Source organism: Dipodomys merriami, unplaced genomic scaffold (assembly GCF_024711535.1).
Source record: "Dipodomys merriami isolate MVZ:Mamm:240054 unplaced genomic scaffold, mDipMer1.0.p SCAF_154, whole genome shotgun sequence".
NCBI classification, from domain to species: domain Eukaryota; kingdom Metazoa; phylum Chordata; class Mammalia; order Rodentia; family Heteromyidae; genus Dipodomys; species Dipodomys merriami.
The window spans coordinates 1,573,313-1,598,981 of NW_027202871.1; the positions used below are offsets into that span (position 1 = coordinate 1,573,313).

The 25,669-nt window shown below is 52.1% G+C and overlaps 2 protein-coding genes across 3 annotated transcripts in view; one reads left to right on the forward strand and one right to left on the reverse strand.

Annotated features, from left to right (window-relative positions):
* Positions 1–283: 283 nt before the first annotated feature.
* Rarres1 (retinoic acid receptor responder 1) lies at positions 284–16,353 on the forward strand. Its single transcript, XM_070022821.1, has 6 exons — positions 284–577; positions 7,301–7,363; positions 10,296–10,476; positions 13,276–13,412; positions 15,450–15,512; positions 15,593–16,353. Exons 1-6 carry the CDS (start codon positions 302–304, stop codon positions 15,740–15,742), a joined length of 870 nt encoding a protein of 289 aa, XP_069878922.1. The 5' UTR covers positions 284–301; the 3' UTR covers positions 15,743–16,353.
* Positions 16,354–21,667: 5,314 nt separating this feature from the next.
* The window catches only part of Gfm1 (G elongation factor mitochondrial 1), a 29,623-nt gene continuing 25,621 nt past the window's right edge, over positions 21,668–25,669 (reverse strand). For both annotated transcript variants that reach the window (XM_070022865.1, XM_070022864.1), the window contains exons 14-18: positions 25,222–25,384; positions 24,077–24,221; positions 23,704–23,864; positions 22,880–22,933; positions 21,668–22,460 (exon numbers count right to left, since the gene is read on the reverse strand). In XM_070022865.1, the coding sequence (XP_069878966.1) occupies positions 22,329–22,460; positions 22,880–22,933; positions 23,704–23,864; positions 24,077–24,221; positions 25,222–25,384 (655 nt within the window). In that variant the 3' untranslated portion in view covers positions 21,668–22,328. The remainder of the gene's footprint in view (positions 22,461–22,879; positions 22,934–23,703; positions 23,865–24,076; positions 24,222–25,221; positions 25,385–25,669) is intronic.

A 25,669-nucleotide genomic window follows, 5' to 3' on the forward strand; every position in this document is an offset into this window, starting at 1 on the left:
GCTGCAAAATCGGCAAAAGGGAGAGGCCCGGGCCGCGGGGGGCTCGGGGGGCTGCGGGGTCCTGGCGGGCCTCGGCCCCCCACGGCCTCCAGGTACCGCGCTCCCTCCCCGCCCCCCGCGCCCTGGGGGCGCCTTGTCCGCCCGGCCTGGAGCTGGGCGGCGCGGAGGGCGCGGCCGGGCGCGACCCGGGACCCGGGCCGCGCGGGCGGGGAGGCGGGGGGCGGGGCGGCCTCCCGCGCCCTTATTTCTGCCCGCGCGGCCGCCGCCCGCCGCGATCCCGGTCGGCGAGCACCCCGCGTCCATGCAGCCCCGCCGGCAGCCGCCGCCCGCGCCCGGGGCCCGGGTCCCGCGCCCCGCCGGCCCCGGGCTCGCGCTGCTGTTGTGGCTCGTCCTCCAGGGGGCGGCGGCGGCCCCCGCGGGGCCCGCAGAAGATCCCGGGGCTCCCCAGGCCGCCGCGGGGCTCCCGCGCGGGATCCTGCAGCAGGCGGCGCGCGCCGCGCTGCACTTCTTCAACTTCCGCGCCGCCTCGCCCAGCGCGCTGCGAGTGCTGGGCGCCGTGCACGAGGGCCGCGCGCGGGTGAGTGCGCGTGCACGCGGGGCTGCGCGCGCTGCGAGTGCTGGGAGCCGTGCACGCGGGGCCAGGCGCGGGTGAGAGCGCGTGCACGCGGGAGTGCGCGCGTGCACGCAGGGACTGCGCGCGCTGCGAGTGCTGGGCGCCGTGCACCAGGGCCGCGCGCGGGTGAGTGCGCGTGCACGCGGGGCTGCGCGCGCTGCGAGTGCTGGGCTCCGTGCACGAGGGCCGCGCGCGGGCCGCTGTCACCTGCGAGCACACCGCGCAGCCTCTGGCGCCGCGCCTGTAGAGCCCAGGCAGTGGAGGGCGCGTGGGTGCGCAGGGTCTGCAGCAAGAAGGAGCTTCTCGCTGGCTTTCACGCCGCCCTAGGTTTTGCCCTGGTCAGGGCTCTTGACGGTCCCGAACCTGGGAGCGAGATTCTGGGGAAACTGAGGCACGGGCCCCGAAGACCGGGCTCAGTCTTGCCCCAGGTGCCCTCAGGGTGGCCGACGCGCGTGTGGCTCCACCCTTTCCCGGATCTCCCAGTCCGCCCGGCCCAGCCCGCGGCCAGCCGCGTGTCCAGCCGCAGGCCGCCCGCCGGGGCAGGCCGCTGCCGCCGGGGCAGGGGGCAAGGGCTGCGGACTCGGTGGTAGAAGTGTGTCCAGGGCTGGGCAGGGACCTTCCCAGCGCTGGCATCTGCCTCATCCAACCCGCCCGAGGGCAGGGGCTTAGGTTCTCGCGCGTGGAAGGCGAACGTGACCGCCCAGGCTTGGTGGGGTTTCGCGAGGCTCCGCCCGGGTCTGGTTCACACGCGTGGAGCTGCATCGCTGCCTCCACCGCATTACACGGGTTAGATAGAGAATCGCAGGATCCCCAACTCGCGCCCCTAAAGCCCATGGACACGGAGCCTTGCGGAGTGAAGAACTGGAGAAATCCTCACCGAGACTGCCCCCGTCTGGCGCCAGATAGATGGGGACCGGCTGCTCCACGCTCTGCCTTGCTTCTGCATGCTTCTTCCTGCGCCTATCATGGTTAAATTTACTGAATGATTGAACCGGATTGTTCCCAGGAAAAGGCCACCTGCTCTTGTAGCATGTTTTTAACCATCATTGTTGTCCAGGGATTAAAAAAAGATTTACTAGTTCAGCAGAAAGGCAGGAAAGACAGCTTGAGAACTGTCCACAAAGATGACCTCCCCTAGCCTAAGAGAGGCCCTGAAGCCTCCTTCCTGGGTATGGAGAGGTTTGTGGGGGAGTGGGGCGGGGTTCCCTGGCTTGGGTAAAGCACTGACTTTTCAAATTACAAGGATGTCTCTTCCCTCCAAGACCAGTTAAGAAATCACAGAATGAATCAGCGCTGGTGGCTCGTGCCTGTCACCCTAGCTAATCAGGGCTGGTCTGAGGATCAAGGTTCAAAGTCAGCCCGTGAGGCTCCAACAAGCCAGCACAACGCTGCCAGCGGAGCTGTTACTGCAATGGTACAGCGCCAGCCTTGAGTGACAAAGCTAAGTGAGAGCTTGAGTTGAAGAAAAAAAAATGAGCCAGAGGGCAGCCTGTCCATCCATCCATCTGTCCGCCGTGGGTGAGGCCGCCCTGCAAGGAGCATCCGGGCCCCGGAGGGGGTGGCACTTCCTTGGCTGCAGCTGCACAGGTTGTGGAAGCTGTGGCGCTCGTGTTTGCACCCGGCTATCCGTCATCCAGGACGGATCCGTCCTCCAGGGGCCGGCCCCTGGCAGGAGGAGCTGGAGGAGCTGTGCGGGCCCCTCCTCGCTCTCCGGCCCGCACACTCCTTTGAAAGAAGGCAGGCTGGGACTGCGGCCTACCACTGCGTTATGAAGCCAGGTTCCGCAGGATCGGCTTCGGGGTGCTGGTGAGGGGACCCTCACACCCGCCAGGCCTCAGCCGGACCACCGGGCTGCAACCCAGCTGCAATGGAACGATCTGGGTACAAACCGTGCAAGGCAATTGTGAAAGCAATTCCAAATACATATGCACGAGCAGCCGAGCCATGTGAGGTCAGACCTAGTGCTGCAGAGAAAGAAAGGAAGAAAGAACGGAGAGAGAGAGAGAGGAAGGAAGGAGGGAAGGAAGGAAGGAAAACGGAGAGAGAGAGCAGTGAATCAAATGAGATTTAATCTCCGCCTGAGAGCTGCGGGCTGCCTCCGGCGGGGCGCGGGCCGGGCAGCGCGGGAAGCCGGCGGAGCTGGGCCGGGTCTGCGCGGCTTGCCCTCGGGTTTGGAGGTTTGCTGCCCCCGGCGGCGGCGCCCTCTTTCCTCGGGCCTGGCCCCGCTCTTCTCCATTGCCAGGCCCGGGGCCGCAGTCGGAGCCTGGGAGGTTTGGGGTGCACGGGGCGCACGGGCCACGCTCTATGCGGAGCCCCGCTCCCTGGAGCGACGGGTTCAAGGACGTCCAGCGCTCAACGCCGGTGCGCCCGAGCGCCCAGCGCGCTTACTGGACCCGCGCACGCACGCGCACAGCGCGCACCCTGCGGCGTCCATTTTCCGTGGTGGACAGTGGCGCGCACGAGGCCGGCTCTCCTCCGTTTCCCTCTGGATGGGACGGGACGGGAGCGCAGCGCAGCGAGGCCGGAGGCCGGCGGGGCGGGGCCTGTGCGTGCGGGGAGCAAGGTCAGGAGGCGGCGCGGGAGGAAGGTGCTCGAGGGGGCAGGCGCGGGGGCCTCCACGCGGGGCGCGCATGCTCGGGCACCGCCGCCAGCGAGCGCTTGGCCTCCCCGTGCGGCTGCCCGGCAGGAAAGTCGGGTCTAAAAGAGATCGTGGTGCTGCTGCTTCGGACCAGACGTGTGCGGCCACGTCCAGGGCAACGCCCGGGCACATGTCCAGCTAGATGGTGACGCGAGGGCGGCCAGTCCTCCCACAGATCTGCCTTCCTTCCCCTCGCTGCAGACGGGGCGCGGTTCCCACCCCGCATGCGTGCGTCTGCTGCTGAGCGGGGTCCCAGGTCCGGGACGGGCTTCCCCTGCATCCTCAGCCTCCCAGCTTCTGCTGGCCGCGGCATCACAGGTTCGAGGCCAACCTCCCCGCTCCAAAGCCAGCCTGAAGCTGCAGGGCTGGGTGGACAGGCGCTCCTGGAGCGGGGCCACCTCCTGCGATCCCTGCCCAGTGGCATGGGGTAGGGGGGTGTCCACCGTCCCCGCATGACTGGCAGAACCCCTGGGCAGTGCGGAATCGAGGGGTGCTCACCACCCCCTCCCCAGCACAGCACTAGCCCAGCACAGAACACGGCCACGCTGTCTCCTCTCGCATCTCACTGGTGCCGGTGTCCTGCACCCCTACTTACCTGTCCTCTGCTCCCACCTGGGCTGCTCTGCCCGGCCTCCGGCAGCCTCTCCCAGGGTGCAGGACATCACAACTCACTTCTCTGCTGTACTAGCCAAGGCACTGCTAGGGGCACACTTGTTTGGTTTTATACTGGTCCTGGGGCTTGAACCCTTGAAGCTCCGGGCCTCAGGCTTTTAGGCATAGCCACTTGGGCCACAGCTCCACTTCTGGCTTTTTGCCAGTTAATTGAAGATTGAGTCTCATGAACTTTCTTGCTCTAGGTAGCTTCAAACCGTGATCCGCAGATGTCAGCCTCCTGAGTAGCTGGGATTACAGGTGTGAGCCACAGGTGCCCCCAATTTAAGGCCAAGTTCTCAATATTTGTTTAATAAAATGAAGCAAGTGGAAGAGTCACTTCCACTGGGACATTTAGAGCAGAAACCATTCCATGCCCTTCCAGCAGGATAGAAGACCAATGGGTCAGGTCTCCTTACACCTGGCCTTTTCTTCCTCCTCATTCCCAGCACAGAACTGTCCTGGTCCTTGTCCCTCTGGCGTCTTAAGGTCAAGAATTCATGCCCAGACTTGGCTGAACAGAGGTTCACACACAGTACCCATCACCTCCTCCACCATGAACACAACATGGCTGTGTCTACTTCCCTCCTTGGCCTCCATTGTTGGGCCTCACCAGAACTAGCTGACTTCTGGCTCATTCTGTTTTGATTTTCACAGAAACTATTTGCTTTGTCTGGCCTGAAAGAAGGAATGTCCAATAGGATCATCTCAGGGTCTAATGCGATACCCTGTGGCACTCTCCTGTCGCGAGCATCAGAACAGCCAGCAATTTTTATTTGCAAATGAGTTGCGGCCAACGAAGCCTGAGTCATCAAAGTAACCTTAAAAACGAAGCACTTGCTTTTCCTGGAACCGTGTGCCATTTATATTTTCCTATCAAATACCAAGTCACGTGGGGAGGAGCCTGAGTAGCAGACCAGAGGTTCCCAAATAGCAAAGGGGGAGGGGGGCAGAGCCTCCTTCCCATACATGCACTTTGTGGTCCTTTATGCAGCCAGTGGTGGTTTGTGGCTTCATGAGGATAGCTCAGCCAGCTTTCTTCCAGGCAGCGTCCAAGGTCTCATTTGGAGTAAGCTGAAAGGGAGACCTGTTTGTAAAATGGGCTCTGAGAATAAGTAAATATCTATTCTGTCTTTCATCTCAGCTCCTTGAGTTTAAGGCACCCTGTATTTCAATGACTCTACCCAATATACATAGTAGTATCTAATGGAAAGAGAGTTCAGACGCATCCTGGAGGCAAAATTTCTTGGCTCCATTCACTTGCAAATAGCTTGGTGTGTTAGAACACACAGGTCTTAGTGGAAAGTAAGATACAACCTCAGAGCACGTGGCTTCAACTTCCTGCTGTCTATATGGACCCATTGTGGCAGTAAGACCAACTTGGGCAAAAAGCTCACCCGGCCCCATCTCAACCAGTAACTTGGTAGGCATGGAGGTCTGTCATCCACAGTCATGGGACGCATAAACAGGGAGAGTGCCATCCGGGCCAGGCCTGGCATCTGAGCAAGACCTTTACCAAGCAATGACAAAGACGGGAAGTGCAGAGGTGTGGCTGAAGGGCAGATTGCCTGCCTAGCAAGTGTAAGGACCGGAGTTCAAATCCTAAGCCAGCCTCCTGCCAACTGAGGCTTTCCAGGATCTGCACCAGCAGCACCCCAGCTTTCCAGACCACCCTCTCTCCATCTTCACCATTGTCCTGGGGTCCTTGGGCCTCATACCCTACACCCCACACTTCAACCTGGCTCACACAGACACATTCAGCGCACAGACAACCTGTTCCCACACTAGGGGCAGGAAACATCTGGAAAGATGTTTGTTCAGTTTCCTTGTATGGTAGTATCTCCCAGTGCCGGGCAGAGGAGGGGATGAGGAGAGACTAGTGTGCGCGTGTGCATTTGGTAAACAAAGCAGAGCATCAGCTGATGCCAGTAGACGTCAGAAGACTAAGCGTGACTCATGCATGCAGTGCTCCTGAGCTCCCAGCTCCCAGAGCATCTGTATATTTACTCGTGTGTATTTATGCGTGTGGACATTTGCTGCATAAACAAGCTTCTGGATCCAGTTTCCCCTCTCCTCTTTCTGTACTAGGATTGGGTAATATCTGATCTATTTAAAATAACATAACCCTGTTTAATTCTGTGTCCCTAGGCCAAAACTCAAAGGAAGCTGATGTTTATAGAGTCTAATTTAATCAAGATGGTATGAAATAACCTCAGCTTCATGCACTCAAAGTTCCTTCTACTCCTTTCTACTGAATGATTATTTTACTGTCTTAAAAAATGGCAAATAATACAAAGTTTTCCTAAGTAGTTGAAGTGTTCAGTGGGGTGCAGTGGCTCATGCCTTTAATCCTAGCTGTTCAGGGGGATTGAGGTTCAAAGCAAAAAGCTTTTGCTATCTCATCACAACCAATTTAAAAAAAAAAAAAAACATTGGCTGTGACAGCATACACCTATCATCCAAGTTAAGTGAGAAGCTTAAATAGGAGGATTACAGTCCAGGCTGGTTCAGAAATAAATGAAAACCCTGATTTGAAAAATAGGAGCTGCCAGGAGCTGAATGAATCAACCTGTAATCCTAGCTCATTGAGAAGGCTGAGCCCTGGAGATGAAGGGTTGAGCTTGGAGCCAGCTTAGACAAAAAAGCCACCACCAGCTCTGGCCCAATCAACCAACAAGAAGAAAGGTGGGCAGAAGGCATGATTCAAGTGGTAGAGCACCAGCCTTGTGCATATAAACTGAGGGTCTGTGCCCAGGCCCTCGTTTAAGCCCCAGTACAGGTACACACACACACACACACATTCAAGTTCTAGCAGAGCCCATAACGTGTACACTTCAGTGTTGTCATCTTCCCACAGACCAAAGATCCGGCTGCCAGTTCTACCCTGCGTCTGCCTTGTGTGCCTCCTTAGTCTTTGTCCCCACCCCAGATCCAGGTGCTTCCACATTGACCTTGAGAACTCAGCTTAGAGGTCACCTCATCCTGGCCAATGCCTGGGTCCACCATGCTTTTCCCTTTTCACTCACTGCCCCTGTACACGCTGTGCGTACGCCGTCTCTTTCCCATTGGAGCAAAGAAGTCACATGGACGAGCCTGCTTTGCTTAAGGATGTGCCAGGCATCCAGGTTGGGCCCTGGAGAGGCCTGGACATAGACATAGACATAGACATTTTGCCTCCTCCCTCGGTACAGCACCCCGATTACTCCCTAGTGAGTAAATGTCAGGCCAGCAACCACAAAGGCATGCTCAGACCAAATCTGAGCTCTCCGAGTCCTGAACGTGCCCGGGTACCGAATTTATTCAGGTATGCGTGCCGTGACTGCCGTGTGCATGCTTTCCCAAGAGGGCCTCTGTTCACAGAGCCTCTACGCTGCTAAGATTTGGTTTCTGTATTTCAGGTGGACCCCCAAAAAGGATGTAAGGTTGAGCTGGTATTCAGCACGGAGAGCTACAACCTGGAGGTGAGCCGTGATTATGCGCAGTCTGCACAGTGAGTTACCCGCACCACAGGCTTTGCTCTGAGCTTCTTTCTTTTCTGCTGGGTTTCCTGTTTCATTTCAAGAGCCGCAGAGCGGAGCGGGGCTGGAGAGTGAGATGCATGGCCTTCCATGGCTGCCTGAGAGCCACCTACCCAGTGTCACCTCCTCCTCCAGGGTCCTGGGTGAGAATGTCACAGTGCCTTTGCCGTCCCTACCAGTCACAGTGACTCACTCTCAAATGCCATCGCGCGCTTATTCTTGTCGCCTGCTGCCATTTCAGGTTTGCAGGCCCCTGAGGGCGAGCAAACCAGGCAGTGGCACCTGCCTAGGGCACTTGGTCTCGTGCTGCATCCGCCAAGTCACCTAGGCTTTGCCAGGATGCCTCTGATGATGTTTTCAAGAAGAAAGTAAACAGAAAACTCTGGAAGTGAGGGCAGATGAACCGTGTGCGGGCCGGGCCTAGCACGAGTGGGCCCCGCCTGTGTTTTCTGGTGGTCCAAGGAGCTTGGGGTGGGTGGTACAGGGCAGAAGCAGGGCTGGGATGGGAGGGTCTCATAGAGGAAGGACCCCAAGGGCATAGCATGACTGTTAAGCCCAGGCGTCCCGGAGGACAGAGGAGCTGGGAAGCAAGGTCCACACAGCCAGCAGTGCTCTCAGACTCTGCTGTCTTTTGTTGCTTTTGTTTGTGTTTGTGCTGGTCCTGGGGCTGGAACACAGGGCTTTATGCTAGCCCCTAGCTTTTTCTCTCAAGACAGGCACTGTACCACTTGAACCACCCTCTACTTCCAGCTTTTAGCTGGTTAGTTGGAGATTAGAGTCTTGGGGATTGTTCTGCTTGGGCTGATCTTGAACTGCGATCCTCCGATCTCAGCCTCCAGAGTAGCTAGGATTGCAAGGATGTGCCACCAGGCGCCTAGTATGACTCTTTTTATGTTAGTACCCCCAAGAATTAAAACTTTCTTAAAGGACTTTCTGGAGATGAAGGATGTTTCTTTCACCTTCAAAGCTGCTTTGACAGGAGGTATTTGGGGGAGCAAAGTGGGGTGACACAATCGCTGGCTCTTTCTTCTCTTGCTGAGGGCTGGCTGATTTCAGTGGAGGCTGAACAAGGTCTGTTCACCCCGCCTAGGCTGTCACCCCCTAATGCACCCCAGAAGTTCCCTCCCATCCAAAACACACCGCAGGGAGAAAGTGCCCATTGAAAAGCCAGGTCTTTGAGCCTTTTCAGTGAATCCTTCATGTGAGCGTATTAAGTCATTCAACCTTGATTACTATTTGTTTCTCTGTGGGTTGTTTCTTTTACCATCTGGCAGCTGGTAAGCTGTGACACCACCCCATTGAAACGACAATTCAACCGCGTTATTATGGTTTTTAAAAGACTTAATCAGCCCATATTAATTGTACAAAAGGATTTCATTGAGGCATTTCCATACTTGTGTATGATATACTTTGATCAAATTCACTCCTTCTATTAATCTTTCTGATTCTCCTTCCCCCAGACAATGCTCATACATATGTATAATGTATTTCAATCATGTTCACTCACCGCCTTTCCCCTCCCTTCCTCTCCCTCTCATTCCTTTCTTCCCTCAGTCTTCCCTTTATTCCTGTCATTAAATGCATACGTAATGACTTGGTTACTAGTCTGCGCCCCACAAATGAGAGAAAATGTTTAGTGTTGGTCCTTCTGAGCTTGTTTTGTCGTCATCAACATGATAATCTCAGAGTTTCATTCTTTTTTTGTGGCTGAGTAATACTCCATTCATACACGCACACACACACACACACACACACACACATATCACATTTCCTTTATTGTTAACCAACTGCATTTATTTATTTTGGGTACTGGACTTGAACTCAGGGCTTGGGTGATGTCTCTGGGCTTCTTTTTGCTCAAGGCAAGGCCTCTACCACTTGAGCCAGAGCTCTATTTCTTTTTGTGTGTGTGTCTGGGGTGGGGAGGGGGGGGAGGGTAATTTATTGGCTGTAAGAATATGGTGGAACTTTCCTGCCTGGGCTGGCTTTGAACCATAACTAGGATTACAGGCTTGAACCACCCATGCCTGGCTAACCAATCACATTTCACTAGGGGATCCTGATAAAGAGCCCAGGGCTGGGTTTGGGCAGGTAGGGCCAGACCAGTGGCCTTGACCTTCCCATTCTGGGCCTACATTGGTGGCTTGGGGGAATGCCTTTCTCCAGGCCTGGGTTTCAAGTCTAGGAATGTGGGCCATGTGGTGGACAGCTGCTGTCCTGGAGGTGACTCACAGTATGGTGCGCTGAGGGGATCCCATGACTCCACACTGGAAGCAGAGTGGGCCTGGCCGGGCCGCATAAATCCATCCATCTGGGCAGCCACTGGGAGGGAAGGTACTGTGGACTTAGTAGTTGTGCTCAGCAGAAAGTACTCAAGCCCTGGCTTGCGAGCCTCGGGGACAGCGCGATGTCCTAATGTCCCCACCTCAGGCCTTAGAGCTGGACCAGAAGGAGGGGGCTCCTCAGACATCACAATCCCAGCTCCCTCATGGAGTTTGTGAGTCGGAAGCCCCACATCGAGGGCCCACAGAGGAGCAAGCCCACTCCCAGCCCTGCTGGGCGCGGGCCTCAGGCCCAGCTTTCTGAGCTGAGCGCCAGGGAACACCATGAGCGTGGAGGTCGCGGGTATCCAGCTCAGATGCCACAGCCAAGCTCTGCAACGCAAAGCCACAGCCGGGCACCAGGGCAGAGGCCACGCACAGGGAACGGCCTTCATGCAATCGTGTGCGCATGAGGGTGTCTGTGTGCGCATGTGCGTGCGTGCGTGTGTGCGTGTGTGTGTGTGTGTGTGTGTGTGTGTGTGTGTGTGTGTGTGTGTAGCTGGGCAGAGCAGATAAAGTGCTTTCCTGCTTAATTCCAAGATGTTTTATTTCAGGCAGGTGAAGATCATTTGGGGAAATGCTCAGCTCAAGTGTTTTTCAAGAACCAGAAACCCAGACCAGCCATCAATGTGACCTGCACGCGGCTCTTGGGGAAGGAGCAACGGCGGCAGGAGGACTACCGGCTCTACACACAGCTGAAGCAGCTGCAGAGCCCCTTCCGCGGCAGCCTGCCTGGTGCGTAGGGGGCTGGGACGCCTGCACCGGGGAAGTATTTCCAACTCTTCAAATGGTGCTAGCCTGGTGCCGTGGCTCACGCCTGTCTTCCCAGCTGCTTGGGGAGCTGAGATTGGGAGGATTGTGGTTTGAGGCCACCCTGATGAACACAACTCACCACCGCATCTCATCCACTAGAAAGCGAGATACGGGGTGCACAGTTAATGTGGGGTACACACTGGATGCGGGGAGCACATTAGATACCGGGAGCCCACTAGATGCATAGTGTACACTAGACACGAGGAGCACGCTAGATGCAGGGTGCAACCCCAGATGTGGGGGGCACATTGTATGAGGGGTGCACACTAGATACGGGGCATGCTAGATACAGGGAGCACACTCTGTGTACACACTAGATGCAGGGGGTACGTAGTACATGCGGGGCGCACACTGGATGCGGGGAGCACACTAGGTGTGTGCAGCTCCCTGGGAAGTACAAGTATGAAGAGCAGAGTGGTTGTGAGCCCAGGTACACCAGAGAGGCCGTCCCAAACATAACAATAGCCAGCCACACTGGGAGCCTGGCATAAGAGGCACACTGCCAGGGACAAGGCCCTGGGTTCAAACCCAGCGCCTCCAAAACCGCAAGGGATCATTAAACGGAGCACTGAGGTCCCTTTTCCCACCCTGCATCTGTGGTACCACAGGACTCCAGTGGCAGCTGTCCCCGCCTCTCCATCCCCCTCCCCCCATTCCCCCTGGAGAAGGGGGGCACAGGAGAGCCAAGCCTCCCCACACTAGTGGGCATGCATGCAGGGGATGGCAGTTTCTAGAACCCCTGGTGAGGGCCTTGCACAGCGGAGACAAGATGCCTCCAGGGCAGTGCTGGGGTGGGGGGGGGTCAGCCCCCTGCCTGGGGCTGTGCCTGGGGCCTGTTGATTTCATTTGGGGCCAGTGGCTAATGGAGCATGGTGCCAGCTCTCATAGACCGGCCCTGCCCTCTGCCGAGAGGCAGCCTGCTCCAGGCAGAGCTCATTTGTCCCCACGCACAGTCCTGCCCCGGCGGCAGTGCCGGCTCGGCACTTACTGGCAAATCCAATTTCCAAAACCACAGAAGTCATCTGAGGACTGGTGCTGGGATGGAGCCTGACATCTGACAACAGCAGCACTCAGTCCCACCCCGCCCCAGCCGCTCACTTCCCTCCTGTGCCCAGACCCCCCAAGACCCAACCAACCCACGTCCACACGGGGCGGGGGGTGGCTCCCGCTTTCTGCTCCCTGATTTATGGACACTGACAGAATGTTCTCAAAAGCCTAGAGGTTGAAGGCTGCTCTTTGCATTTTTGAGGTCCAGAGCCTTGGCTGGCTCTCACCCTGATAGTTCTCTGACAACTCAGATCGGTGCCAAAGAATGAAGGGAAGCGATTCTCAGCCTCACACCACTCAGACCGTGTTTATTCTGAGCCCCAAGTGGGCTCGGCGATCTGTGGCTATCAGGGGCCTTTCCCCCTTTCATTCGGGAAATAGGGCACCATTCTCTGCAAGGCACCAATTTAGAACCCCACGGGGCCTTTTCTCTATAAATACTTGCTACAAGATCGGTAGGTTTTGGACCCTTTTCAGTAGAGGCTGGAGAACTTGCTGAGTTCATGAGTACCAGGCCCTCTCGGAGCTGTCTGTAAACAGTCGAACTTAAGCTGGCTACCAAGACACTTTACCAAGTCTTTTTTCATCGCCAGAACGTACTGTTCTGTTCTCACTGGGAATTCAGCAGACACCCAGGGCTTCCACTGACAGGCTGTCTCTCTATTCAAGACTATTCAGTTAAAAAGATTTAGTTTTTCGGGGCATGGGCAGCTCATGCCTGGAATCCTAGCTACTCAGGTGGCTGAAATCACAACTCTAAGCCAGCCTGGACAGAAAAGTCCTCAGGACACCAGGTGTGCTCCTATTATCTCAGCGATGATAGGAAACCTAAAATAGGCGGATCAAAGTCCAAGCATACTCTGGGCACCGGTGGCTCACACCTATAATCCTAGCTACTCAGGAAGCTGAGATCTGAGGATCCTGGTTCAGAGCCAGCCCAGGGCAGGAACATCCGTGAGACTCTAATAAACCATTAGAAAAGCAGAAGTGATGCTGTGGCTCAATAGTAGAGTGCTCGCCTTGAGCTGAAGAGCTAAGGGACAGTGCCCAGGCCCAGAGTTCAAGCCCCACAATGGGGGGGTAGGGGTGGGTCAAGCAAACATCTGGGCAGGAAGTGAGACCCTGTCTCAAAAATAACTAAGAATAAAAATCCTGTTTGCTGATTTAAAAGTCAGCAGATCAAAAATCAATGCCATAGGAAAACCCCATCCCATATTCCTGTTGGTGAGGGGGCTGACGCCCATGCACTGGTGGGGAAGGACAGCACCGGACACCCAGAAGTAATGCTGTACACCCTGATTCCTGCCTGACCCGTGGGGTGTGCGAAGAGCAACCTCATTAATGATGCGTCTCACAGAAGTAAACATCACGTGCAGCCAGCAAATCACTGGACAACAGGTTTACTAAGAGACAAGCAGAAGCCTGCAGTCTCACTTCTTACACAGAAACAGATCTGAGTCACAGCCTTGCTTCAGGAGAGATGGTCTCATCTGGCTCCATGTCACACTTCATCACCAAAGCTTCTGAAATCGTGATGGTAGTGGGGTTTGAACTTGGGTCCTCATACTTACTAGACAGGTGCTTTACTGACAAACCATGCCTCCAGACATAACTAATGAGCTGTTGTCTGAAAGCGTGCCTTGGTAACAATGTGCTTTGTTTTCTCATTTTCAGATAGTCACGGGAGAATTGAGGCGTCACTGCGACCCCTCTGGGACTTGGCCTTTCTTGGCAGCTCTTACGTGATGTGGGAAAAGACAACCCAGTTTTCACAGTACTACTTGGCCCAGCTCAGGAGCGTGAACCAATGGGTAAGAATCCCAACACCAACCAGGGCCCTGGTTAGGAAACAATAGCCTTCCTAGCTCCGGGGCATCTCATTCAACAAGTATCAGATGCCTGCAGTACCAGGCAGGCGTCGATTTAGGACAGGATGCAACGGTGAATGAAACACAGTTTGCTGCCTTCACTGACAGTCATTCTCAAGGAAGAAGGAAGGCAATGAAAGCTGGGTGCTAGTGGCTCACACCTGTAATCCTAGCTACTCAGGAGGCTGAGATCTGAGGATCACAGTTCTGAGGAGCCAGGGCAAAAAAGTGCGAGAGACTATTATCTCCAATTAGCCACACCTGGGTGTGACTCAGGTGGTAGAGTGTCAGCCCTGAATGGAAAAGCCAAGTGAGAGCACAAGGTTCTGAGTTCAAGTGCCAGTACACACACACACACACATATACACACACATCAATGGTGGCACCCCAATGGAGAAAAATGAAGCAGGGAGAAGGGAACATGGGTCCTGGTAGAATGACACTGGCACAGTCTCAGGATAGTCTCAGGCTAATCTTGGGGAGACCCTGGATTGGAAGCCAGGGTCATGGCTGGTAGGTGGCCCTGGCCCCATCAGGAAGGCAATTTCACAGAGGAGATGGAGGCAGCCATCAGATAATTGGAGAAAGGCTGAGCAGCTGAGCCTGTCCGATGAGACACCGGAGGACCCAGAGGGGATTTGGCTAGAAGGAGCTCGTTTTTAAACCTCCTCCAGAGCTCTTACAAGGTCACTGTGGCTGCCTTGTGGACCACTAAGCTATAGGGGGAGCAGGACAGGAAGTGCAGGCCCAGGACAGGAGGTATAGGCAGCAGGACAGGAAGTATAGGCCCAGGACAGGAAGTGCAGGCACAGGACAGGAGGGTAGGCAGCAGGATAGGAAGTGTAGGCACAGGACAGGAAGTGTAGGCCCAGGACAGGAAATGCAGGCCCAGGACAGGAAATGCAGGCCCAGGACAAGAAGTGCAGGCAAACTGGGCCAGGGTACCAGTGGAGAGTGTGGATTCTATAGCTGGGAATAGATGCTCAGGGGTGAGGTATGGATCTGAGAAAGGCTCAAGTTGATATAGCAGCAAAGGGGGAGGGGACACTGTGAGGGGGGGGGAAGGGGATGTTACAACACAGAGCCTGTGCATCAGACCCTCAGTCACGCCCCCAGCATTGCAGGGCATAAAGAATTAACAAAAGCACCCTTGACAGAAAATACGGGAAAGAGAAAAACCGCAATGGGGACTTGGTTTAAGCTAGGAGCAAAATGGATAGAAATCAGGTAAACGACAGACATAGATGTAGTGTTCAAAGCTGTGTGGCGTGGCTTGGTGTGGCACCCACGAAGGAAAGGGTGTGGAGTTAGGTCTGGGTGAGCCTTGATCATCTCTCTCTAGCTGTAACCTTACCTGCCCTGCAGGTAAACCAGGCTCATGATCTCCATACCATACAACAGGAGAAGCACACCCAGGTACAGAGGCACCTAGCCCTCATCCTGCCTTTTCTTGGATCCTTTATTTTCTTGTGCTGGTCCTGGGGCTTGAACTCAGGGCCTGGGCATCAACCCTTAGCTTTTTTATTCAAGGATGGTACTCTACTACTAGTGCCACATCTCCACCTCTGGCTTTTTGGTAGAGATTAGCGTTTCAAGGTCTTTCCTGCCTGGGCTGGCGTTGAACTAAGATCTTCAGATCTCAGCCTCCTGAGTAGCTAGGAGGACAGGCGTGAGCTGGTCTGGTACGAGGTGCTCAGGGACAGCCTGAAGTGTTCACGAAGTAACCAGGTCTTGGAGGATGTGAAGGTACTCCTTTATCCCCTCCGGCTTCCATCACACCTAGAAGTGCTGAAGACTTTTAGCCAGATTTCCACATATAACTCAGTGATGAAACCGAAATAAGAATCTATGACTTTGTCTTGATGGGGAAGCAGCAGCCACAGGACTTCTGTGCTGCCTGAAGTCTGTCATCAGGAACCCAGCTCCCAGCCACCACACCCCCCTGCAACTGTGGTCCTAATGCTTGTTTCCTTGCTCCAGAAAATGAGTGGTGACGCCGTTGATTTTGATTACACCGTTCTACTTCATGAATTCCCGACACAGGTAATGTACAGCGTGGTTTGTGGAACTGTTCCTCCCTTACAGATTGTGTGGGTTGTAACACCGAGATCTTTCTTTGCTAGGAAATCCTGCCCTGTCGCATTCGTTTAATCTGGTACCCAGGCAAGCCACTGAAAGTTAAGTACCAATGTCAGGAGCTCCAGACCCCAGAAGAAGCGTCTGGAACTGTGGAGGGATCAGCTGTGGCACCGACAGAACTGATTCATCTCTAAAGATTACAAAATGGCCTGCTTCTACTGGATTCTGTCTAGGACAACTCTAGCAGTGTAACTCGTTAGTCAGTATAGGAGATATGGACTAGCAGTGTGTGGTTGAGGAAACACGTGATGGGCAGTTGCTGGTCGGCTTCTGGCTGCCACCGGGCAGTGTCCCAGCCTCTGCCGGACTCTGAGTAAACCAGTGGTCAGCACGGCCCTTGGAGTTCCGAGCCAACATGCAGAGTCTAGCCAGCCAGCATGTAGTTTTCAAAGTGGCTTCACCTCTGAGCTTCTCATTATTTTAAAGATCGTACTGGCTTTAGGTTGCTAAATTGCTCAGTATATCTATCTCCAAGCTAGGAGCTGGAGGCTCACCCCTGTGATCCTAGCTACTCAGGAGGCTGAGCAAGGAGACTCTCATCTCCAGTTAACCACCAGAAAACTGGAAGTGGGACTGTGGCTCCAAGTGGTAGAGTCCTAGCCTTGAGCTAGTGCCTGGGCGCTGTCCCTGAGCTCAAGCCCCACTTAAACAGTAGTTAAGAAATTTTTACTATATTTCATTACTTTAGCAAGTGTTCCTTTTAAAATTGATACCTACTTTAAAATAAACGTTTCTAAATAAGAAATGTATTTGTGGAGAATTACATGTGTGGGTGGGTGAGATGTGTGATTGGAATTAAGTAAGTGTCTACTGCTTGCTTCAAATCTTATGGGGTGCCCCCAGGTAGGGGGTGAAGACACGCCTGGATCAAAGTGCACCACATTTCCACAATTTTTAATGGTATATAAGGACAACTAGGATCCGATGTTTGGCCTGAGTAAATTATAAAAGCAAATGTAAGGTGCCTTAATCAAATCCTGTGAGAACTCCAGGCAGGAGCCAGCCAGGAAATGTTGCCAGCACTTGACTCTTGACATTATTATAATTTAATGGAACACTCAAATCCTTTGGCTAGGCTCCCTGGCCAGTAACTGATTAGGAGCACTAACTTTAAAATTCAACTAAGTGCAGACACATTTTGACAGGGTGCTGGGCCGTGTGCTCTGGGCTGCAAATGCTCTTGGGGCACAATGTGCCCCACCCCACTGACCTGGCTGTTTACATGCCTTACCTGGAGCTGTCTTGTGCTTCTGTCCAACTTCCCAGCAAGTATCACATTGCACACCACTAGTGGGTAAGTACAGTTTCTCCTGATGACTTACCACCATTGTCAAGTCAAACTGTCCTGAGCCAAGCCAGGGCCAACAGGTCATACCTGTAATTGAGCTACTCAGGAGGCTGGGACTTGGGAGATTGATGTTTAAAGCCAGACTGGGCAGAAAAGTCTGAGACTCCATCTCCAAGTTAGCAGCAAAACGACAGACTGGAGTGTGGCTCAAATGGTAGAGCACTAGTTGTAAGCAAGAAAGCCAAACCAAGAGGTCAAGATCCAGGGTTACCACCCAATTGGAAAAAAAAAATCTTGTCAATTATCTTAAGTGGGGTATTTTTTAATATGTATTTTTTAACCTGTATTGTTAGAGAGCAGGAAGTTTAAAGAAATACTTTTTAGACATAGACACTTAACAAACTATAACAGTATATATAAATATAAACCACGATAATATGTAATATAAATAAGGTTTGAGCACTGTCCCTGAGCAATTTTGCTCAAGACTAATGCTCTACCCTTTGAGCCACAGCCCCACTTTTGGTTTTCTGGTGGTTAATTGGAGATGGGTCTCACAGACTTTCCAGCCCCAGCTGGCTTTGAATCTTGATCCTCAGATCTCAGCCTCCTAAGGAGTAGCTAGATTATGGGTGTGAGCCACCAGCACCCAGGTTAATGGTATATTTTTAAAAAATTTAATAGCTGGGTGCTGGTGGCTCATGACTGTCATCCTAGCTACTCAGGAGGCTGAGATCTGAGGATCATGGTTCAAAGCTAGCCCAGACAGGAAAGTCGGTGAGACTCCTACCGCCAATAAATCACTAGAAAACCATAAGTGGTGCTGTGGCTCAAGTGGTAGAGCACTTGCCTTGAGCTGAAGAGTGCAGGGACAGCACCCAGACCGAGCTCAAGCCCCATGACCAACAACAAAAATAATTAAAACCTTCAATTTGCATTTACCTTCCCAACATCCATGCAGTCACAAAGTAAAAGTCAGCTCTTCACCTATGTGGAAGTTGAGAGAAAGCTCTCTAAAGCATCAAAGCAACAATCTGCGGTGAGTAACTGGATCAAACTGAAGGCCAGAGATAGACTGCTTATCTGAGTTCACTGCGTGATCTTTAAAAATAGATTCTGAGCACGTTCTTCTGCACACTGTGTTCTGAGATGTTTCATCGTTCTGTTTGGTTCAGCAATCCCCAAGGCCTTGCTCTCAGGAGCTACTGTTCAGCCCGGAGAGCAGAGCCTTGGCCGGGCCACCATCCAGCGCAGAAGCTTCTTTTGGCCCTGGAGCAGAAGTGGGATGGACAGCCCCACAGAAGCTAGCCCGGTAAGGCTCCTTCTCCTGGCTCTGTTATCTTTGCAAGCACAAACAGGGCTTAACCTCTCCAGAATCACATCAGTTGACCTGTGGTGCATGCAGTGCCACATTCATTTGTTCAATCTTTTCAGGACTTGCAGAATTTTAAGAAAAAAGCAGAACCAGAATTTTGTCTGCATTGCATTTTATTCAAATCATCATTTGCATATTTACTACCTGATTTTTAAACAGAAGTTAAACAGGTTCATTAAAAAGTATTCAGGCCCTGAACAACAGGAACCAATATACAAGGACACGTGCACCTCCATGTTTATTGCAGCACTGTTCACAATAGCTAGGATATGGAAACAACCTAGATGCCCCACCACAGATGAATGGATCCAAAAATTGTGGTATCTATACACAATAGAATATTATGCAGCCATTAGAAATGACAAAATAATGGCATTTGCAGGGAAATGGATGGAGCTAGAAGGAATCATGTTGAGCGAGGTAAGCCAAGAACGAAGAGACAAACAGTACATGGTCTCCCTGATAAGCGGATGATAAATCCAAAATGTTAGGTGATATGACAAAACTAACAGGACTTAAGAAACAAAGAACTCCCACTCATCTGGTTGAACCACTACTAAATATCCCCATGCTGCTGATCACGTGTATGGTATATAACATATGAACACCGTTATATATTACAGACTGTGATAGACAATTTGCTCCAGGAAAGTTAGAATGAACGTGTGACTTTAAATGAGCATCATTATTCCACAATACTGTGAATTTCCGGAAATTAAGTAATCACTTAATCACAATCAAAAAAAAAAAAAAAAAAAAAAAAAAAAGAACCTTGGGGAAGGGAGGGAGGGAGGGGATGGTAGGGAGAAAACAATGGAGGGGGTAACAATGTTCAAGAGGAAGTGTACTCATTACCCCACTCATGTAACTGTAACCCTCTGTATAGAATCTTTACAATAAAAAAATTTAAAAAAAAAAAAAAAAGTATTCAGGGCTGGCAAAAGGCTTGCTTGAGCCAGTATTGAGGCTTGAACTCAGGGCCTTGGTGCTGTCCCTGAGATCTTTCCACTCAAGGCTGGTAATAGATCCACTAGATCCACAGCTCCACTTCTGGCTTTCTGGTGATTAAGAGAAGACTTTCCTGCCTGGGCTGGCTATCCTCAGAACTCAGCCTCCTGAGTAGCTAGGATTATAGGCATGAGTCACCAGTGCCCTGCTTTGCAGAAATCAACATTTACAGTAAGCAATGCAAATGGTTATCTTCTACAAAAGGATGCATTCCAACACATCACAACTTACTCATTCCTGGTGGCTTTCCAATTTAAGAATCACCAATGGCTGGAACCCTTCAACTCTGATGAAAAATCAAACTTCAGAATCCACTTCTTTTAGTGATTTCACACGTTATACAATGTTTGAGTAGGGAGGTAAGGATGAACAGAATGGGATTTGCATTTCTTGTTTTGTTTTTGGGGGTCCGGTCGTGGGGCTTGAACTCCGGGCCTGGGCGCTGTCCCTCAGCTCAAGGCTAGCGCTCTACCACTTGAGCCACAGTGCCACTTCCGGCTTTTTTTCTTTTTGCTTATGTGGTGCTGAGGAATTGAACCCAGGGCCTCAGGCATGCAAGGCAAGTGCTCTATCACTGAGCCACCTTCCCAGCCCCAGGATTTGCATTTCTTTTATTTGTGAACATACTGTACAGAGGGGTTACAATTACATGGGCATTTCTTTACACAAACCAGTAACCCAAAGTCTAATTAATCACACACAAGGCTGTGACCTATGTGAATTGCAAAAGCTGTTTCCTATTGTGCCTTGGGTCTATATGTTCAGCGGCACTGCCCTGTTTCTTGCAATGCAGAGCACTGAACCTAGAGCTGTGCACACACAATGCAAGTGCTCTACCACCCAAGCTGCTTCCCAGACCTTTGGAGAAAGGGTCATGCAGCTCATGTTAAGTTTATCTTTGCCCAGACTGTCCTCCAATGCATGATCCTCCTGTTTCCACCTTCCTGAAGCTGGGATTACAGGTATGTACGTACTACTATGTCTGACTACCACTGCCGTGGCCCATGACACCGAGGCTTATTGGACTGGCCTGGAGAAGTTTTAGAGGCCACATACTAGAGCTGGGCCTGGCTACATCTTTGTGGAGCTCCCAGGTGACCTCCATGGTGGACAGGACCAGGCATGTTACTGCCCTACACACAAGGAATCCTGCCTTGGAAGGCTAGACTTCGCTACACCTATCCCTGAGCTCCTGAGTTGGCAAGCCATGTGGGTTCTGGTCCCTGGTGATCCTACTTAAACTGCATGGCTTAGGGGGGCCAGATCAATGCTTAGGATGGATTACAGAGCTGGGATCTTTTCTGATACTATATAACCTTGCAACCAGAGTGGTTGACAAATTAAAAACTTGTCCAAATCTGCCCATTTTCTTGATTACTTGCAATAACCAGGGGGCTGTGCTAAATTCTACCACTGTTTTCTCATCGGGAACAGAAAGTAATCCTGAAGGTCACATGGTGTGGATGAAATGCCGGAGCTCCATCTGCTGCTTTCATGGAGAAGAGCCGTAACCAAATCACCCACCTGAAACTTAGGGAGCTGTGCACTATTGGAGAAGTTTACCTCATTGTATCTTTGCTTCCTTTTTTTCCCCCCCTGTTGGTTCTGGGGCTTGAACTCAGGGCCTGGGCACTACCTCTGAGTTTTTTTTTTTTTTGGTGGGTCGTGGGGCCTGAACTCTGGGCCTCGGCACTGTCCTTCAGCTCTTCAGCTATAGGCTAGCGCTCTACCACTTGAGCCTCAGCCTCACACCCAGCTTTTTCTGCTTATGTGGTGCTGAGGAATCGAACCCAGGGCCTCATGCATGTAAGGCAAGCCCTCGACCACTGAGCCACATTCCCAGCCCCCTCTCTGAGCTTTTTTGCTTAAGGCTAGCATTCTACCACTTGTGCTACAGCTCCACTTCCAGCTTTTTGGTGGTTAACTACAGATAAACAGTCTCACAGACTCTCTTGCCTGGGCTGGCTTCAAACCACAATCCTGATTTCAGCCTCCTGAGTAGCTAGTTACAGATGTGAGCCACCAGTACCTGGCTCTTTGCTTCCTTTAATACAAACTAGGTAAAACAGACTAGGTCCCACAGACTTGTGGGACTTAAACAATGCACTCAAACTATGTAGCAAATGTCTTCAAATTGGGTGGGCAATGCTTAAAGTACTCTCCTGCCTATGTCTTAAGCTGTGCTCCCCCACGCCTGGTTGAACATGGAGCAATTTTTAGATGAAGTGGTTTTGAACAGTATGGCAGACCTGCCTGGGCATGTCTACCTGTTCTAGAACCAAAGGCCGTGACATTTGTTCTAATCTCCATGAATACAATAGATGATATATTCTAACAGGTACATACACAATCAAGCATTTACCGTGGGAATGAACTGACTGGCCAGCAGATATTTAAATTACATTTTATTATTTAGGGTCACAGAAATGATGAACACAGAAAAGGACAGTATGGGTGAGGATCTGTTCTGACACTTCACGTGGGCTTGCAGGTGACATTTCACTCCTCAGAGGCAGCTCCAAGTTCTCAGAAGTCACACTGAAGTGCCACGGCCGTGTGTGCCACAGACTCAGCTGGTATTTCATAGCCCAACAGAGTACTGAAAACTCTGCCCTCTCATGACACGCCATGGAATGTCCTACGTACGCACAACAATGCTTCCATATTGAAGCAAATTAGGAACAAAACTTTGAGCATGTCTGCTCTGTATACTGTTTTCCCCTCTGTGCAAAATTCTCATGATAGAAATAAATTTGTGAAGGGAGTTTATACACACTCCATGCAGACAAGTGTAACTCGAGTTAGCCTGTTCCTCTGTTAGAGAGCAAATGATTTCAATCATTTCATAGGGATCCACAATCACATTTCACCTGAGCTTTTCCAGTGAATTATTGACCATCTGCAGAGCGGAGGTACGCACAGGCTTATCTCTGCATGTAGGAAGTTCCTGAAGGGGTGAAAGGGCCAGAAGACACTTGATTCAGCAACCTGAGTTCTCGCTGCAGGGATCCGTCTCAGCAATTAAAGTTACTCAGGAGGAAGTGAGCGGTCAGTTCTTGGCTTTCCCTTTTTTCGCAGGAAGCTGCCCTGTGGCTTCCAGGTATTTGTTAACGAGGTCCTCCTGAGTGGATGCTGAGCACGGCTGGTACTTGCAGTACTCCATGGTGTACTCCCCCTTTCCCTGAGATGGAGGATAAAGAAGAGGGAGGGAGGAGAGGGGGGAGAAAGGGAGGGAAAGAAGTTTTTCAGCTGTCAATTATGGGTCAGGATTTCACAAATGCGCCTGGTGTTTGCAGCATTGCAGGAAGGTTTAAGCTTCACATTAACGCTGCCTATGAGCTGGGCACCAGTGGCTCCTGCTGTAATGTCAGCCCAGCTACTCAGGAGGCTGACATCTGAGGATTTTGGTTCAAAGCCAGACCAGGCAGAAAAGTCTGTGAGACTCATGTCCACAGACTCAACCAGAAAAAAGCCAGAAGCAGAGCTGTGGCTCAAGTGGCAGAGCACCAGTCTTGAGTGAAAAAGCCAAGAGCAGAAGGTCCTGATTTCCAGCCCCAGTGCCCCAGCACAAGAAAGAAAAACAAAATGAAAGCTACTTACCTCTGTACATGACCTGAGTTCAGTGGAGTAACCAAACATCTCATTGAGAGGGATCTGAAAACAAACACAATAGATAGGATAGCACCGCGTGTTGAAAAGTTGCTTACTGCATGAGATTTCGATTTCTAAAGAACCCTGGATTAAAAGAACTAAAATTCAAAGAGAAAGATCTGTTTTATGTTAAGTGGACATCACTCCAACGGGCAGACACACAAGGAATGAAAGCTGTGGCTTCGCAGACCACATACCCCCGATGGCCTATCTCCCCTCCTCATTCCCAATGACATCCCTGCCCCTGCTCCCTGGCACCACGCCCCCACATGCACAAGGATTTCCAGGCAAACTCGCACTGGTTCCTATTTATGGTGCTAGGGGCTGAGCCCAGGGCAAGTGGGTGGGGCATGTGCTCTCTCAGAAGCCCCGGCAGGACCCCTCGGCTCCGGCATGCTGTTCCAAGTAGGAGGCCTGGTGACATGAAGCACACTTCTGTCCTCAGGAGATGTAAGTCAAGATAGGAGTCAAGACAAGAAAGGACATTAGACATTATCCAAATAAATCAAGAGCTAACGTAATAAAGCCCCTGTATAAGTAAAGCTAAAATGAGAAAGGAAACTAACACACCTGAGAAAATGGCATGTGCATAAAAGAACCAAATAAAATGAATCTAATATTTAACTTCTGCACTTAAGAATTGTTCTAACAGCAAAGTAGAAGCCACAGATCCCACAGGGAGAGGCATCCGTTCGCCCTGCCATCTCCAGGAGCAACAGCTGGGTGTCCTTGTCTGGAAGTTCTGCAGGGCTGTCCCTGAGCACTGTCCTCACCTCTGCATACACCGTGAAACTGTCCTCCACTCCATCCTGCCCTGTGATCACCCCGTGCCGCCGGCTGATGCCTGCGATGACCGGTCCCTGGAATTCGTTCGGGGCTATAACTTCCACAGACATGATCGGCTCAAGAACACACAATGTTGTATTTGCCAAGGCTGTGTTAAGATAAGAAAGTTGTCATTAACCAAACTCTTTCCCTCTCTCCCAAAGGTACACCCTGTTGACTGGTCTTGACTCATTACAAAACTGTCAAAGGACGATTCGAACAAATTTGTTGGCCTAAGCTTTCTTCACTAAGTTTTCTATCTCCCTACCTGGCTGCTGAGCCTGCGCTGATGATCTGGCATGGGAGGCAGGGCGAGCTCACCTTGTTTGAGAGCGCCTTCTCCAGCTCGGATGAAAGAGATCTCATTGGAGTCAACCATGTGGTGAGCTCCATCTTGTAGAACAAACCGGAGCCCAGAGAGCTTGTGACCAGAAAGCGGGCCCTTCTCACAGGCGTCCAGAAAACCCTGCCAATGACGAAGACAAGTGGGCACAAGTGGATTTCACTACAGATGAATGCACAACGCCCAGGCAGCTGGTGGTGGTCAGTGTGACAGGGTGATGTGTGCTATGCTTCATCTCTCCACAGCAGCATCGGGAGGCACAGTCCCTGGAAAAGCTCCCTCTCACGGGAGGGAACCGGCTGGAAAGGCACACTGAGAAAGCGAGCGATCCTTCTCATCCCCTCAACCTCAGGGGTTGCCCAGCGCTCATGCCCCGTCGCAGCTGAAGCCTCTTAGCTATAACTCCCTGACCCCGTGTTGCTCACCAGTGGCCAGCCAGGCAGAGCAGCCGCACAGGCTGCTGTACAGGCACAGGTCTAGGTTGTCTTCCAGGTTGTGTGCCCATTGCCTCTGCGACGGGGCATGAGCGCTGGGCAACCCCGGAGGCTCATGCCCATAACCCTAGCTACTCAGGAGGCTGAGATCTGAGGATCGTGGCTCAAAAGCCAGCCCAGGCAGGAACCTCCATGAGACTCTTATCTCCAATAAAACCACTAGAAAACCGGAATGGTGCTGTGGCTCAAGCGATAGAGCGCTCGCTTTGAGCTGAAGAGTGTAGGAACAGCACCCAGTCCCAGAGTTCAAGCCCCACAACCGGAAAACAAAACAAAACAAAAAAAACCCCAAAAGACAAAACAAAAAAAACTTCCATGAATCCTGGAAGACCTTTGCACATCTTACATGCTGACTACACTGAGTGGTAGCAGCTTCCACAAGCTGAAGAGAGATGGTGCGCGGGACGAGGAGGCAGAGGGACTGGGTGCGGGATGAGGAGGCAGAGGGGAAGCTGGCAGAGCACCACCGCAGGGCAAGTGTTCAGTTAATGACTTCATGCCGAGGACCCCAAGTCAGAGGGAGAGCCCAGCAGCTAAAGATGCAGGATTGTTACCACAATGAACCAGGCCCACGTGATCAGAGGTAACAAGCTGGTGTTAGATAAAACTGAAAGCCTGGAGACGTTTACCTTTTCTATAGCAGGCACAAACTGCTTTGGAATGTTCGCCCCGAACGTCTCATCGGCAAACTCCAGCTTGGTGTAGTCATCCGGGTCCAGGGGCTCCAGCACACCTATCACCTTCCCAAACTGGCCCGCACCGCCAGACTGCTTTTTGTGTGTGAACTCAAACCTGAAGTGTTAGGAAGGAGAAAAATCAAAGCCAGGAAAAGATGAATATAAGGAGCGTACCACGGAAGTGGCGCTGTAGCTCAAGTGGTAGAGCGCTCGCCTTGAGCTGAAAAGCTGAGGGACAGCGCCCAGGCCCAGAGTTCAAGCCCCACGACCAACAAAAAAAAAAAAAAAAAAAAAAGGAGCGTACCATAAAAGTTTACTGTACAAGTTTAAAAAGGTCTCTCTTAAAGGTAGATGAATACAGCCATACTATTCAATGTTCACGTGTGAAAGCGGAATCAGG

Bases quoted from the DNA above. Each gene is read 5' to 3' on its own strand.
- Rarres1 (XM_070022821.1), top strand. From the start codon at position 302: ATGCAGCCCCGCCGGCAGCCGCCGCCCGCGCCCGGGGCCCGGGTCCCG. The intron at 7,364-10,295 runs GTGAGCCGTGAT...GTTTTATTTCAG, and splicing joins CGGAGAGCTACAACCTGGAG to GCAGGTGAAGATCATTTGGG. The intron at 15,513-15,592 runs GTAATGTACAGC...TTTCTTTGCTAG, and splicing joins TTCATGAATTCCCGACACAG to GAAATCCTGCCCTGTCGCAT.